Source organism: Sceloporus occidentalis, unplaced genomic scaffold (assembly GCF_023333645.1).
Source record: "Sceloporus occidentalis isolate IW3139 unplaced genomic scaffold, rSceOcc1.0.p SCAF_8, whole genome shotgun sequence".
Taxonomy (NCBI): Eukaryota; Metazoa; Chordata; class Lepidosauria; order Squamata; family Phrynosomatidae; genus Sceloporus; species Sceloporus occidentalis.
Window position 1 is genome coordinate 26737226 of NW_028316988.1, and position 16616 is coordinate 26753841.

The 16616-nt window shown below is 42.2% G+C and overlaps 1 protein-coding gene across 4 annotated transcripts in view; it reads right to left on the reverse strand.

Moving 5' to 3' along the window:
* DAZAP1 (DAZ associated protein 1) overlaps positions 1 to 16616 on the reverse strand; it is a 47420-nt gene that overhangs the window by 19160 nt on the left and 11644 nt on the right. For 2 of the 4 annotated variants that reach the window (XM_089535720.1, XM_089535722.1), the window contains exons 2-6: positions 9664 to 9704; positions 9002 to 9168; positions 7921 to 7986; positions 5744 to 5851; positions 896 to 944 (exon numbers count right to left, since the gene is read on the reverse strand). In XM_089535720.1, the coding sequence (XP_089391846.1) occupies positions 896 to 944; positions 5744 to 5851; positions 7921 to 7986; positions 9002 to 9168; positions 9664 to 9704 (431 nt within the window). Of the gene's footprint in view, positions 1 to 895; positions 945 to 5743; positions 5852 to 7920; positions 7987 to 9001; positions 9169 to 9663; positions 9705 to 16616 lie in introns of those variants that run through there. The other 2 variants (XM_089535721.1, XM_089535723.1) reach the window with 2 other exon arrangements.

Below are 16616 nucleotides of genomic sequence, written 5' to 3' on the forward strand. Positions count from 1 at the left end.
ATAAATATGAAGTGAAAATTTTATATATTGCTTTAAATAATGGATTTAAGAAAGAAGAGTGGAAAGTCCAGATGGCAAACTATTTTCCAGCATGTCTGACATGCTACCAAGCAGTTCATTGAAACTTAAAGTTTATGGCATTTTTAAAATATAGTGCCTCTAAGAGCCAACTGAAAATGTGAAATGTAAAGCAACACAACTGCTGCCTTTAATTAGGGCCAAAGATGAGAAGGTGCGCTTCAGGTTATGGGGGGAGCCATGCTCACACTCGCTCGGTCACATAAAAGCAGCATTATAAGCTGCAGAATGCATAGATTCTCATACACAAAATGTATCAAGCAGTGATTTACAACACATGGCTTTTGGCCACATACTTCAACTGCAGGCTTTGGGAGGGAGACCCCAACAACAGCACAAAAAGCATACATTCATTCTTCCAGCTAGTGATAACTGCAAGTCTGAAACAGGAGATTTTAGTCACATTTTATTATCTCCATTTTCAAAAGGAAAGGGAAAAATCTGTAAACTGATCAGATACACACTCATGCTCCTTTTCCCTTCTCTATTTGAAGCAAGTAGCTTAACTTAGGTGTCATATTTTTTCTTAAGAAAAACACCTCTGGGTGGGAAGAAGAGATGCGGGAAAGAACAGAGAGACATGCAACACTGGACTTCAAAAGCAGTTAACACACAATAGATGAAACTGCATGAAAAGCGTCCACAAGATAATTTGTTCAGTGATGTTACTTCCTGAGGCATTGCACTAAAGAAATGTAGGGGTTGTTGTTGTTGTTGTTGTTTTTGGGGGGGGGGGCAGGTTGAAATTGTAAAAGTTTGCCATCTGATACAGGAAGAGGACAAAGAAATTTTAAGGGCAAACTAGATCCTCCTTTACCTCGGGGCCGCTGTTTCTCTGCGTCATAGATCATTACCACTTCGGTGACCTGGAAAAGAGAAGGGGAAAATCCTTCTAACAGTTACCAGATAAAGGTTAACTAAGCAGCAGGAGGACAGCACCAAAAACAAGGCATAGACACTAAATGGTTAACTATCAATGTCTGCCGTTTTCTAGCAGCTACAGAAGTTGCTAGAAAGTTGCCCTTCAGCAATCGCTGGTGCATCAACTTATCTTCCCTAAAATGTGACGTACAAGAAATAACAATCCCCCTCTCTACACTTTGGTCTTGAGGTGTGGTTGCATTAAGTCTCCCACCTAGAGACAGGAGAAGTAGGTCCACCCTTGAGGATCTATCAGTAAAGCAAAGAGGGCAGGCCATGAAGAATCCTCTGGGCAGACTGAGAGACCTCTTTGCTATCCCAGTCCCAAGATATTTCCATGCACAGGGAAATGTATGCCAACCTCAAACTGGCATACATAATTTTTCTCACTGGCTGGCAGAAACCCAGCAGTTTCAACTGAGATTACTTTTCCACCTTCCTATCTCCCTGTCCTAGGAGCAGAGTTGTTCCACCTGTTTTTACTCCTTTTAAATAGGTTAATGGAGAATGAGAACTGAGAAGAGACAAACCAGCTCCTCTCCCAGAACAATGTTCTGCACACATCCTTTTAAAAATCCACCAGCGCCTCCAGCAATTCTGCAGAAGCAGCATAAAAACTCTCAAAAAGGGAGAAAAGCAGATGACACTTGCCAGGCGAGCAGGGAAGACTGAGGCCTGAACTAGAGGAACAAACATGAAATGCTGGGTACACTGTCCAGCTGTGCCAACAATTGTTTGAAACAGGAGATACACTACAAGATGACATAACAGCTGCCCTCAACTATCTACTTCTTATTCACTTCTGATCTGCTCAAATGTTTAAGGGGCAATTTAGAGAACTCCTAGTAAAAACCAGGGCTGCTGGATACCCTCTCTTCCATCTTGAGAGCCTGTATAGCGCACCCCAATTGCCACAGGTGGAGGAGCCAGTTGATTTCCCAGCAAAGAGCAAAAACCACAATTCCCAGAATAGAAGAACCATCACAGGATTCTCAGACTGTGGAAACATAAAGCTGCATTGGCAGCCCCAGAATTAGTAGTCATATTTGTCTCCTAAAAGTGTCTCTAATCACCAAAGATCAGAGCCTGCCTGTGATTCTAAAAATGACACCACTTATTCTGAGTTATCTAGATTATTTCCTTACCACTACAGATTTTTAACAGCAGGACTCCGGAGCTTGACCACAGGACCTAAGGTGAACCAGGCTATGATGGCAAAGATTACAACTCAAATCAGAAATGGGAAGCAGGCCTAGTCCTTCCCAGACTATACTGGCTGAAGATGGCATGCAGCCAAGCAAAAGAAGGTAGTGCACCTGAGTCTGAGAGGCCTTTGTTTGCCTTTCTACAGAGCTCTGTGTCTGCCAGCCCATTTTCCTGGGTCTCTGCCTGTCCCTGCTATGGCAGGAACAGTCTTGATCTCAGAGCCTTTCTCGCCCTGCCTTGCAAAACCCAGCATTCATAAGGAATACTTGGTCTGTGCAGCCAGAGTCAAGTGTCAGAGTCAGCCAGAAGGAAGCACATCTACTAGCTCCACTGAAAAGCTTTTAGGCAGCATTTGCACTAATAGCCACAAGTCTTCCCCATCTCCTAAGGGAGTATTTTGGGGACCAGAGGGCAACTTGTATAATGAAAAGGAATCGGTATGGATTTACCCAGAGTGATGTTTTAGTGCTAATTTGAAAAGACATCTGGCAGGGTTCAAGTTGCCAAGTGCCAATGGGGAGCCTTCTAACAGAATTGAATTCCCTTTCAGGACACGCCCAATTATGCCTTGTCAACTGCTCCCTCCCAAGAGGAGTGTCAGGTTTCTGCTTCACCCGGGCAAAAGTAGATGAAGTGTTCACGTTTACACAGCCAGCATTGAAAAGCCAGGTCCCATATTAAGAACACACTTCAAGTCAACTAAGTCCATTTACCAAACCAAGCAAAATTCAGTTTAGTAACAGAGATGGTGGATTTCTAATCAGCTGGCGGGTAATGTTCCACCGTCTTCTTTTTATGGGAACTTTCCTGCATCCCCCACAGGCTCTCTTAACCCACACCCATGAGGGTTCCTCAGAAGCAGTACACAACCACAAAGCCTCTCTAAGAAGGAGCCAGGGTTCACTATAAAGAGGTGGGTATGGTTTTAGTGTGGAGCGCTGGAAGTGGCCTTTCAAACATGCACACTGCCAACACTTGCACTGCAGCCTCTCCAGTCTGGGATTAAATAATCCCCCTGCTTCCTCCAAATGTATCTGTGATGCTGTTTAGCAAATGTCTTACGATAACACAAATCTTTCTAGGATTCCTTTCAGAGTGTATTATAGTCCAAACCCCCACAGATATCCCAAGAGTCTTAAAGATTTTTTTAAAGCACGTTGTTAGACTCATGAGAACCAGTTTTAAAAAATGGCACATGGCTGTTATGGGAGGTTTTAGAAAGAAAACTTGTTTTCTAAATGCATTAATTAATGATAATTAAAATTGGTCTTTAGTTCTCAGTACCACCTGCAACCACTAGGTGCCAGACCTCTTCTAATAAGAGAGGCCTGGAAGATTATTCATTCAGCAGCTTCTATGCAATGCCAGGTTGATAAAGCTTGTCTGGACGACCCCTAGTATCTCCAGAACTCTTGGAGGAGAGGGACTCCTGGTGCCTGGTAATGGTAAAACATATTAGCAGAGGGAAGGGCTGAAGGAGAACTGATATGGAGGGAGAGACCAGTGAGAAAAAGAGAAGTACTGTACCAGAATGTTGCATGCATATGTAGACTATGAGGCTTCAAACCCAGGTGAAACTGGTACTTCTGCTAGTAGTCTCCTGTTCTAAAACCTGGTTGCATTATTAATACTTTTCTTTTTTAAATGTGGTATTGGGCATTTGGAAAAGAGACAAAAGAACAAAAACCAATCCAGAATTATGTGTTGTTTGTATGTATGCCAACCTTTCTTATCCAGGGATGGCTGGCTCTTTTGGACTCACTCCAGTCAGCAAAGCGAATGACAGGAGATGGTGGATGTTGTAGAATCAAATGTATTGATTCTACCAAGGATTTTGTAGAGTTGGAAGAGACCACAAGGGCCATCCAATTCAACTCCAAGCCATGCAGGAACACACAATCAAAGCACTCCCAACAGATGGCCATCCAGCCTCTGCTTAAAAGCCTCCAAAAAGGAGACTCCAGCACACTCTGAGGCAGTGTCTTCCACTGTCAAACAACTCTTATTGTCAGAAAGTTCTTCCTAAAATTTAGGTGGAATCTTTTTCCTTCTAGTTTGAATCCACTGCTCTCTGTCTTAGTCTCTGGAGCAGCAGAAAACAAGCTTGCTCCATCCTCAATGACAACCCTTCAGATGTTTAAAGATTATTATCATGTCAGATCCTAACCTTCTCTTTCACAAACATACCAAAGCTCCCTAAGCCGCTCCTCACAGAGCCTAGTCTCCAGACCTTCAAACGATCTAGATGAGAGTAGAAGGGAAAGGCTGTTCTCCACCAACTTCAAAGACCATGTGTGTAACGGGATAACTTCAGGCAATGCATATTCATGAGGAAATGTTTGCTACTTACCTGCATTACAGAGTGGGAAAGGAAAAACAGGTTCAACCAAAAAATGAAAACTATTTCTGAACACAGCAAGAATACAATTTGCACTGGTGCACAGATATGTGAATGTATCTTGAGATACATGCAAATCAGATGGAAATGATACTTTCACTGTCAGCTGACATTTTTATGATTTGCCAGCCCTGGGAAGGTGCCTGGGTGAAGTTGTTAACATCTGGTGACAAGTACAGGCTGCCATATCTTTCTCTTCACACTCTTGGTGTTGGGTTTTAATTGTTGTTTGCTGTTTTAGAGGAATCACTGAAAAGTGGATGATGATAACAATACATAACATGGCCCTTAGTAAAGAACAAGAGCCAGTGAGCCAGTCTGAGTGTTGGACTAGAACTCTGAAGATCAGGGTTTGAATTCGCCACTCAGCCATGGAGACTCACTGCATGATCCTGGGCAAGTGACTTGCACAGCCTCAGAGAAAGGCCATAGCAAACCTCTTCTGGAGAAATCTAGCTAAGAAAACCCAGTGGTAGAGACCCAGTGTGGTAGTTTGAGCATTCCTCACTTGGCTATGGAAACCCACAGGATGATCCTGGGTGAGTTATACACTCTTAACCCCAGAAAAAACCCACGAGGGTTTTGCTTTAGGGTCACCATAAGCCATAAATGACCTGAAGGCAAACAATAACAAAACAAAAGCAAAACGACATTATTACTGAAAAACAAAGTGGGTTCAGGATGACAAAATTACACACTAGAATCAAGAGTCTTTATGATCAACAACATAGATACAAGATTAAAATGGGAGGCAATGAGAGCAAGTGTGGCATAGTGGTTTGAGTGCTGGACTATGACTCTGGAGACCAGGGTTTGAATCCCCACTGAGCCATGAAACCCACTGGGTCACCCTGGGCAAGTCATATGCTCTGAGCCTCAGAGGATGGCAATGGAAAAATCTGTCTGAAGAAACTCTTCCCCCCCCCCCAAAAAAAAAAAAAAAAAAACCAGGAAAGATTCACCTTAGGGTCATCATAAGTCAGGAACTACTTGAAGGCACACAACAACAAAAATATGCTACTGGACACAATATAATGTCACTGCAGTAAGGGAGAATATTGTGAACATTTTTTAAAGACAGGAGATGGCAAAGGAACCCTCTTTTTCAAGAAAAATATGCGTGCCTCCACAGTAACTCACCACTCCAAACTTCTTGAAGTATTCCCTGAGCTCTGTCTCACCACAGTTGTGAGGGATCCCGCCAACAAAAATTTTATTGGATTTGTTATCGCTCCTGGATCCTTTCTGCTGAGACAAAAGGGACAGAAGGATGTACTGAAATTAAAGTTTGTTTTAAAAATTATATTTTCTTCATGCTGTGTGATTGCCATCTATTCAGTGATTGACATATTTGTGCCCCACGTTCAGCACAACAGGAAATTTTTGAATCTGAATTTAAGATTTCAGACTGATCACACTACCTGACTCAAAGGTAGGCTACTTCTACAAACCCATGCACTCTGCTTGACTTTTGTCAGTTTGGGTCTTGGTTGGATAAAGCAGAGCCTGAGATGGATAGATGCAGAAGAACCAAGAGGAAGGCAAAGTTGAGATGTATGGAAGATCTGAGCTTGGTGAATTAAATCAAGAGACATTAAGGCAAAGCTAGAAACAGAGCAGTGGGGTAAAAACTTTCCATCTTTACCATTCCGCCTTTGCTTTTAGAAACCTACAGAAGTGGGCTCATGATTTCGATTAAAACCAGGAAGAGTCAGGGGCTGGAACTCCCACAATTCAAAAACAAAGTAGTCAGTCTTTCTGACCAGCTGAGCTTATGTGTTACAAATGTCACACGCAGTGCATAATACTGAAGACAGATTATTATAAGTTAAATTCATATAATGTCACACAAGGCCAAGAACACATCATACTGTTACTTTAAAATACTGAATATCTGACGCTACCTGATCAGACCATTTTGTGAGCATTTAGTGTAAATGGGTAAGTGAACACTAAACCAACTCTACCAATAGTTTACAGTGTTAGGACTAATTATTTTACCTAACCACCTCCTCCACATTCAGTCCAGCTTAGGTGTTGCTGGCAGTAACAAAGCACAGGACAAAGGTGAGAAAGGAAGGGAAGGATATTATGAAGACTGACTTAAAAAAAAAAAAGACAAAGTCACAGTAAAAGCCCAGGAAAAACTTGGCCAAAATGGAGGCTTCGGGGTGCAGATGGGGGGGGGGGGGGAGGAAATAGTTCCAAAACCTGGACTGCAAGCATGAAAGAAGCAGCAGGAAAAAAGAGGGAGGTGTTGGTAGCTGACAGACCTGCTCAGGACAAGAAAAATAGCTTGAAACTGTACAGAAGGCAAATGATGTATCTAAAAGTAAAGTTTTATTATTCCATAAGACTTATCCATCAGCATTTCGAATCTTTGGATGTAGCCTAACCTGAAAGGAGCTTTTTCCATAGGAAACTCTTAGACAGTTTAATTAACAAAAAAGGGACATGTAGTATTTGCTAGGGTTTTCGAGCAGGGACTTAATAATGCCCAAAGGTAAGCCTACTAGCCAATGCAACTAAAACTGTGGAATGCAGAAAGGGATACATCTTTATTCCCCAAGACTTTATTCTCCATGCCTCCCAACATGCATAGTTAGTGGTTGGTTTGTTCTTTTAAATCTTACATTGGCTTTGGAATTAATGCTTGGGGTCAGCCACATGTTGCTCTCCAGATGTTGTGGGACTCTAACTCCCAACATCCCTAGCCAGATCAATTATGCTGGGAGTTGCAATCCAGAAGTATCTGAAAGGCGAAAAGTTCCCCAGATGTGGTGTTGGTGAGTTCTACATTTGCTTACTGACGTTCACATTGTAATTTTATGCCTATTTCCCATCTCATCTTGGACAATTCTTCCGACAATCTTTTATCACTAATGTAAAACCAGCAGTAGGAAAGATTTTCTGGGCATCAGTGTGGTTTTCAAATTCCTGGTTTTCACAGGGAAGTGCATTAGTGTGTTATTTGTTAAGGGCAATCCAGTACACATCAAAACCAGACACACCTCTCCCTTAGAGACAGATCATGGCACACAATGGGATCAAGCTGAAGGCCTCAAAAATGTTGCCATTACAACTGTCTGGAAATCCTACAGCCTACAATGGACAGCCATTCTCAGCAAGTGGTGACATCTGGCAAGTTAGCCTCAGCCCCATGAGTTCTTTTTCCTGCCAGTACAGTTGAGTTTCACCACCTGCTTCCAGAAAGGTTAACAAAGCTCCTTAGCATTTGGATGAGGAAAATGCCAGCAGCTTGGTAAGATCACTGAAAGGAGAAAAAGTGCAAAGCAATGCCAAAGTGTCTCTCTTACCCATCCCTCCTTTGGTCGTGTTCTCTCTGGTTGCATTCCACGAGGGGTACAGGGCTTTGGATCGATCTGTCAAGGATGAGGGTAAAATTGGAGAAAAGGCAAAAACTGAAGAAGATGGTTTGGTCCAGCATCAGGCTTTTAACAAAGACACTGCAACTACTATCAGACCCTTTGCTTCCCTCCCCCCTTCCCCGCAAGAATAGTTTTAGGATACTCGTAGGACAACTAGAAAAGCGAACTAGAAGAATTATTGCCCAAGAGCGACACTGCTTAAAAGTTACTTTTTGGAATTACAGCTCACCAAGTCTGCTGCCAATATATCAAGCTGAGGCAGATATGCAGACAAATCAATACAGTGATATTGTGTCATGGGGGGGGGGGGGAATCCCCAGCTTTCAAGACAGCACAGCAGACCTAGGACCAAAACATTCAGCCTCAAAACAAGCTGTTTACTGTCTTAAGCACACAAATGGCCTCTCACTTGGGGAAGTAGGAAGCACCAGGGGTGATTAGACAGGGATGCAAACCGGAGGCTCATGTTTTGATACTTTCCAGCAGGCAGGTTAATAAGAACAGTTGTAATCTCACAACAATAGTGGTCCTATTTGCAAGTTGCACCATTTATGCCACACTTTCAATGTGTAATTGCAGCAGCCATCAACCAGTTCCAAACTATTTCTCAAACAAAACCCAACAGAGAGAAAAATGGCTAGTTAGTATTTTCTCTGCCATGATCTAACCATGTTCTTGCATAGCGACAAAAAGTAGGAAGAGAGAATCATATATTGTAATTGTGGGGCACCTTACCCTTCATCCCCACATTATTATTATGATCTTGAAAAGAATTAGGGAGGGAAGGGCACATAAGGTTATTGTTCAGTGCTTTCCTTAAAATAGAGTTTAAGAATTAACCTCAAGTACAAACACATTTGGAAGAAACCATTAGTTAAAAAATCATATAATTATTCAGTTAATCCCACTGACATTTCATTGAGTTTGGTTATTTAAGAAATATATAGACATGCACACCTCCCTTCACACTTCACCCCACATACAGACACTCCAGCTGAGGCAAACTTACATTTCGACCATCTAATGTATGGGGCCTGCTGGCCAGGACTGTCCCTACACAGTTGGGATCTTTGAATTTGACAAATCCAAACCCTCGCGATTGATTTGTCGTCTTATCTTTCATTATCACACAGTCGACAACTTCCCCATACTGGGAAAAGTAGCTACGGAGCGTTTCTGTCAAAGAAAGACACAAATGCTTTTGTTGAGAACAATCTGTCAAAAAAAGCATGCAAAGTCGGAGCACAATTCTTTTCGGGGGGGAAATGGCTAAGGTCCGTGGAAGGCTCTGTGGGGAAGCCCTGAGGGGCCAATGAATGCAGCATTTTGTTCACTAAGAGGTTCTTTACAACTTCCAATAACTCCTCTACATAAATTTTAGCAGGCTTACCATAAGGATCCTGCCATAATCCATCTACTTAACATACCCTGCTTTCCAGAAAAACAGCAAACTTGTACAACTGTTAAGTACACGCAGAGGGATTTTTTTTTTTTTTATCGTACTGTTTTCGATGGAACTACAAGGCACTGAAAATATGGCTCAGTCATGGAGAAAGTCCTGTTACAGTACAAACAGCAGCCTAGCTCCTTTAGATGGAGGAAATCTGAATCTCTAGTATGATTTATGTGTGTTTAAGAAAGAGGTTCACAATAAATTCAGTAGATGATTACCTTGTGTGGTGCTCCAGTCTAGGCCGCCCACAAACAGCTTTCTGCAATTCAGAGAATACAAGTTAATACTGGTCTGAGAACACAAAGATCTTTTTAAGTTTGACTGATACACCCCTCTGATAGCTAAAGCTGTAGCGCTGAATAGGATTTCTATACAGGTTTTAACTTCAGTGTTAAATGGAGAACCCTAAACCATTATCAACCGAGAATTTCTTTGCCACATTTACTTATATTAGTTATATTATGAAGCAATGCTCAAGTACATTGAAACAGTAGAAATACAGAATAGGGGAACTTCTTTACCTTAGTTAGAATTGATAACATATATATCAAGATTTTCTTTGACAAAGACAAAAGCAAAACTTATTACTGATCACAATCCTATCACATCATCCCTTCAAAAGGCATTACAGTAAGAATATACAATGTTTTCTTGTTGTCAAGTGGCATCAATTCAACTTTGACTTACGGAGATTTACAGAACTCCAAGTCATGCTATCTCCAGCCACCTTGCTCAGGACCATGACTTCTTTGACTGAATCTATCAGGCTGGAACATGATCTTTTCTTTTCCTCCTACCTTAACAAGCATTATTGCCTTTTCTAGTAAGCCGCATCTTCTCAAGATATGGTCCAAAGTACAACCGTCTCAGTTTAGTCATCCTGGCTTACAGTGAGAATTCAGGATTGATTTGTTCTTCTTGGTGTTGTTGTTGTGTGCACCGTCAAAAGTCATTTTCGACTTATGGCAACTTATAGGGTTTTTGAGTTTGAGTGTGCGAACTCTTTCAAGTTCATTCAGTGGGTTTTCATCAACCCTGATCTCTAAAAGTCGTAATCCAAGGCACAAACCATTCCACCACACTGGCTCTTGCACTCATTTATTTGTACTTTTAGCAGTCCATGAGACCCATTGAACTCTCCTCTAGCAACACATTTCAGATGAGTTGATTCTCTTCCTATCAGCTCTTCTGACTTTAGCATTCAATGACATATCTTTTTAAATTTGTAATCTTGTCTAGCTCCTTCATAGCTGCCCTTCCAAGTCTTAGTTTTCTTCTGATTTCTTGAGTGCAGTCTCTATTCTGATGAATGACTGAGCTAAGATATGGAAAATCTTGAACTATTTCAATGCCTTCATTACTTACTTTAGAATTATTTAAATCCTAACTTCTTTAAAATATGTTAGTTCTTTACCGTTCTTATTTTATTCCTTCCATCAGCCTGTCGAAGTAGGTCTTTGATATTTCCATGCTACAGAGCCAAAAAGTCAATTTGCCAATCCAGAAAAGTCACAGTTGGGCTACAATTTTATTTCCAGCCCCTTGCCAACACTATATCCACAAAAAGCCTTGGAAATGTAAGTTGACAAAACACACACACACCCCTCCATTTTTTCTGAGCCATGGGAATTGTATAGCCTCCTGGGAAGGATTTCAGGAGTAATGCGCTACTTGCCAGCAAATTCATTTTTTTAACCACCGAGAAAAGATTTCACACCTGTGCAGAGTTCAATTGATACAAAAAGTATGTTCAAACAATTCCTAGCTAATGGGCTAAATAAACAGCCTTTGTAGAACGTCCCCTTAATTTTCAAGATCAATCCCCAGCAGTGTGTGAATCTTAGGCGCACAAGAACATTACATTGTAATTTTAATGGCGCAGTGCTCAACAGAACCACTACAATTGCCACTGGTATAGCAAACATAATGAATCCATCTTAAAGCCAGGCGGCAGCAGTTTGCTGCTGCAACAGCATGCCATGGAGAGTAGTTAATATCTGAGGTCATGTTCCTCTAGATCAGTGGTTCCCAACCTGTGGGTCGGGACCCCTTTGGGGGTCGAATGACCCTTTCATGGGGGTCGCCTAAGACCATTGGAAACCACCTATTTAATTACAGTTATGAAGTAGCAACGAAAATAATTTCATGGGTTTGGGTCACCACAACATGAGGAACTGTATTAAAGGGTCGTGGCATTAGGAAAGTTGGGAACCACTGCTCTAGATTTACTAGAAAGGTTTGCCCCTGGCCTCCATTGCATATACCCTGGGTTCCCTGTGCAGTGACTTTTTTCCAGTCCAATACTACAACATGCACCTGACCCAAGAACCAAAGACAGGGAGAATCACTTTCCAGCCTATTTCCTAGAAGAAAGAAGAGAATTCCCCATACATATCCTAAGGATATTACTCTGCAAACCTTTCCAATGTGTGGGACCATATCTCTCCTGCTATCTTAACCATGTTCACAAGCTTTGCTGGTGGAGGTGCTTGCATTTTGGAAAGACTATTAGGATTATATATGGGCATTGTGAATCATCTTGGGGGCCTTTATTAGGGCTCAAATGTGGTGTTGTTGTTGTTTCTATAGATAAAGGGAAGGCAGAAGTGAATAAGTGGTGAAAATAATTTCTAAGGCCTATCGTGCAGCAGGCTTCTACCACTGCCTCAGCTGGAGGATATTCAAGGCCACTGAAGTATGAAAAATCCTTCCACTCCAGTTAAAGTTACCTAAGTGCCTGCTTTTAATAAGTCAAACAATGCCATACATCAGCACTATGAAGGCTGCATGCTCTGCTTGCACGTCATACGGTGAGAGAGTGCCTTTAGGGAAATCTTACTCAGCAGACGCAAAGGCTTCCTTTTCAGAGCAAGACAAAGTTCAACAATTAAAGATCCAGGCACCACTAACACCCATCAGGCCCATCTCCTGCATTAAGCTTCAGCCCTGATCTAATTACAGATCTAAAGAACATTTCAAACTCCTCCCATCATCCAAATCAGAGTATTTGGGGTATAACATAAGAACAAGCTAGTAAAATGTGGGCTAGTCAGTGTTACTGGTAGATGGATTTGTCACTGGTTGACTGACCGATCCCAAAGGATGCTCACCAATGGCTGCCCTCATCTTGGGGAGAAATGACTTGTGGAGTGCCACAGCATTCTCTCCTGGGCCCAGTGCTATTCAACATCTTTATCAATGATTTGGGTGGCGAAATATATTCCCTCATATATGACACCAAATTAGGAGGAGTAGCTAATACTTCACAGGGCAGGATCAGAATTCAAAATGACTGTAATAGATTAGATAGCTGGGCCAAAACTAACAGACTGAACAGAATTTCAACAGGGAGAAATGAAAGGCAGGGAAAAAAAAAGATCCATACATATAGGATGAGGGACACCTGGCTTAACAAGACTAAATGTGAAAGGGATCTGGGAGTCTTAGTGGACCACAATTTGAACATGAGTCAACAGTATGATGTGGCAGCTAAAAAAGCCAATACAATCCTAGGCTGCATACATAGAAGTATAGTGTCTAGATCAAGGGAAGTAACACAACCAATCTATTCTGCTTTGGCCAGGCCTCACTTGGAAGACTGTGTCCAGTTCTGGGCACTGCAATTCAAAAAGGATGTTGACAAGATGGAGTGTGAGGGTGACCAAAATGGTGAAGGGTCTGGAAACCATGCCCTATGAAGAGAGACTTAGGGAGCAGGTTATGTTTAGTCTGGAGAAGAGAAGGGTTAAGAGGTGATATGATAGCCCTGTTTAAATATTTGAAGGGGCGTCATACTAAGGATGGAGCAAGCTTGTTTTCTGCTGCTCTAGAGGCTAAGACACAGAGAAATGGATTCCAACTACAGGAAGAGATACTACCTAAACATTAGAAAGAACTCCCTGTCAATAAGAGCTGTTTGATAGTGGAATATGCTGCATCGGAGTGTGAGGGAATTTCCATCTTTGAGGATTTAAAGAGGCTAGAGGGTCATCTATCTGAGGTGCTTTGACTGCATGGAAGGGGGTTGGACTGGATGGCCCCTGCAGTCTCCTTCCAACTCTATATTTCTATGAACATCCATGGGAGGAAGGACCCCAAAAACATACCTGGGGTTGCACTGCCTCCCATTATTCATTTCCAGCCACTATTTTCACATAAGATTCATCAGCAACTGCAGTGGCTCTTTATGGTACAGGAGGATGCCAAAGCACTATAAAGCCCTGCCAGCAGGAAGGACAGAAAGCCTCCTTTGATTTTGGAAGGAAAGATTACATTAAACTTAGATAAAAGGGAGCTTGATGGTTTCCAACTTCAGCCCATGCCCACTGTCATGACAAGAGCCAAGAAGAACCCGTTTTTCTGCTCCTAAGAAAAAAATTAAATGTCTGTAATCAAAGGAAACTGTTGAATTATGGATGCTGCTATAGAGGAGCCATAAAAAGGAGGAAATATCACCAATTTTTGGCACCTACACTCAGACGCAGACTTATACAACATGCAAATGTTGAGATCCAGAAACCTCTGCCCATTTATGAAGTCTAGCTCCTCTGAACACGTCTCTGTTTTCTACTTATCTCCAACCAACAGCTGCAATCCAAGCAATTGTTCCAAAGCTCAGGAGTAACACCCTCGAGGCCCAGTGTCTTAATTTGCTCCAAATAAGAGCGAGCAACTCACAATCAAAAGGCCTTGCAAACAGGGTGCAGCAAGTACAGTGACATGTTCAAGTGCCTTGTGCTTTCCAAGTAACATTACAAGGCTACCAGTTATCAGCTTAAAACACAGCTTAACAAAACAGACAATGAAACGGAGCGGCTGAACTGTCTTCAACTGTCAAAAAGAGGCAAGGGCACAAACAGAGAACAGACGGCGCAACTGGCAAACAAGCTATAGAGAACTCCCTAAGCACAGTGACATAATAACCCCAATGGTGGGGGAGCCAGGTGTAAGGCAGGAGGCGCTGAAAAGAAACGCTTCTGGGAAGCTGGGAGCTTTCAGTACTACACAAACCTGGGCCAATGTTAAGCTCACCAGACACATGAACACAAAGAGTCAAAATACCAGATCAGGCTACTTGTCTCCTGAGTGGCTCTCTAGGGTCTCTGGCAGAGAAGGGTCTTTCCAGCCACCTGGTACTTCTCAAATTAGATGCCAGGCATTGAACCCAGGATGTCTGGCATGCAAAGCAGGTGTGCCACCACAGAGTTATGGTATAATCCCATAATTAGGGTTAGCTGAAATTACGAAACCCACTTCTATATTTTCTAAAGTGAGTGATCTGGAAGCTTTTTGATATGGAAAACGGAGAAGAACAGGTCCGCAGAGGTGTACAACTAAATACACATGGGTGGGACAGGGACAATAAAATACAGCAAGAGTCAGCTCCCTTGGTAAAAGGCTGGCTTTGGCAAACATCAGTTGCCTGGGTGTGTGCCTATGTCTAGAACAGTTAAGAAAGTGCAGGGAAACTATGCATGGATTATGGCGACGTCTTGCAGTGGTCTAACCCTGAAAGAGATCATACACCATTCCTTCTCCCCTCACCAAACGTTGTGGTGCAATTACAACTGTAGTCATGATGTTGTAGTTCCAGCAATGGCTGAGCCATCCCATGTCCACCATTTGTTACATGGCATCAAGTTGATTCTGACTATTTGGTAAATTTTACTATATATTGGTTTTATGGAAATTTTATGTGTATCGTTTTATTGTTTGGGTTTTTGCAAAGGCCACTGGCCAAAAGCAATAAAGATTGATTGATTGACTTGTGGCAACCCAAGGAAGTTCAGCAACACCTTCTTCTGAGGCAGAGTATGATTTGCCCAAAGTTTCCATGAAGGGGGTTTCCAAGAAATCCTAATCCAACACTCCAACCGCTACACAATGTTGGCTCCACACAGACCTAAAATTCAGTTACTAAGAGCAAACCTAACACTCCACGCTCACAAGCAACGAAGAAATCCAGAAAAAGACACTTTCACCCATTTTTATCCCAAGAACGAAGAGGAAAGAAAGCTGGTTGACATCATGGCTTTGTCTTGTCAGCTAGATCTAGAAGAAATTGGATTGATATGAGCCACGCCGTAAGAATGACTGTCATTACACAGCCAGGGCCCTTGGACACATCACTGTAAGATGTGTCTAAGAACTGAGCAGACTGAGTAAGAACGAAGTGTCCCTGAGAGAAACTTTGCTGTGTAAAGGATCAACAGCACTATGAACTTTAGTAGACTGGGCAGCAGGAGAAAGGCAGAAGTGGAAAGTCCCACAGATCTGCAGCACATGACATAAATTGTACACAGAAGGTGGTAATTTTTGACATCATTAGTTAAAAATAACCAGGCGCCAAGTGACGTAAAATACTGCTGAAACCCCCAAACCACTTCATTAAATAATCAGTACAGTGAAATGGAGTGGGATGGGATATCCTTCTTTCATTAAGTACATGGGAGGAGGTTAATGAAAAATCCATTTATTCACAATGTTTGCATGCGGTATTGTTTAAAAAAACTTCTTGCATGGGGGGTGGGGGGAGTTCAAACTAATCTAAGAAATAATGTCATGCAGGACTACGATCATCTTTTGTTAACTAAAATCAAATAGAAAAAGCATGGTGCTGAAACTAGGAATCCATGTTTTGCTCTACTCTTCAGGCCAGAATGACATGGATCAATATAGGGAGCGTGACAGAACTCACCTTAAGAAATTCCTCTGAACTCATCTGTCGACAATTAGTTAAAATGACTGACATTTGACAAAAAGCCATTTCCTTTCTTTAAAATGTCCAGAGTACAGTAGTCAGTGCAATGACACAAATCCCACCCTCAGTGTTTCAGCTCCCTTTAATCATGTGTGATGCCCATCAGTGCAGTACTGAAAGCACAGAGTGTTCCTACAGTGCGGGGTTGTGTGGGGACACTAATATTATAAGATGTTGCCACTATTGTTACTAAAGCAGGATCCTGGCATTTGCAATGCTTGTGTTATCACAAGCTTGGCTCAAAGCAGGAGTTACCAGGTTATCCAGGCCTTAAACTATAACACAGAGTGCAAGAACACTTTAAAAGGCAGCCTGCTGTTCAGCAGTGAAAAAGCTCTGGAAAAAAGACAAGTGTTGTGGCACACCGAGGGTTAGGTTAGGGCAGTGATGGCGAACCTTTTAGAGGCCGAG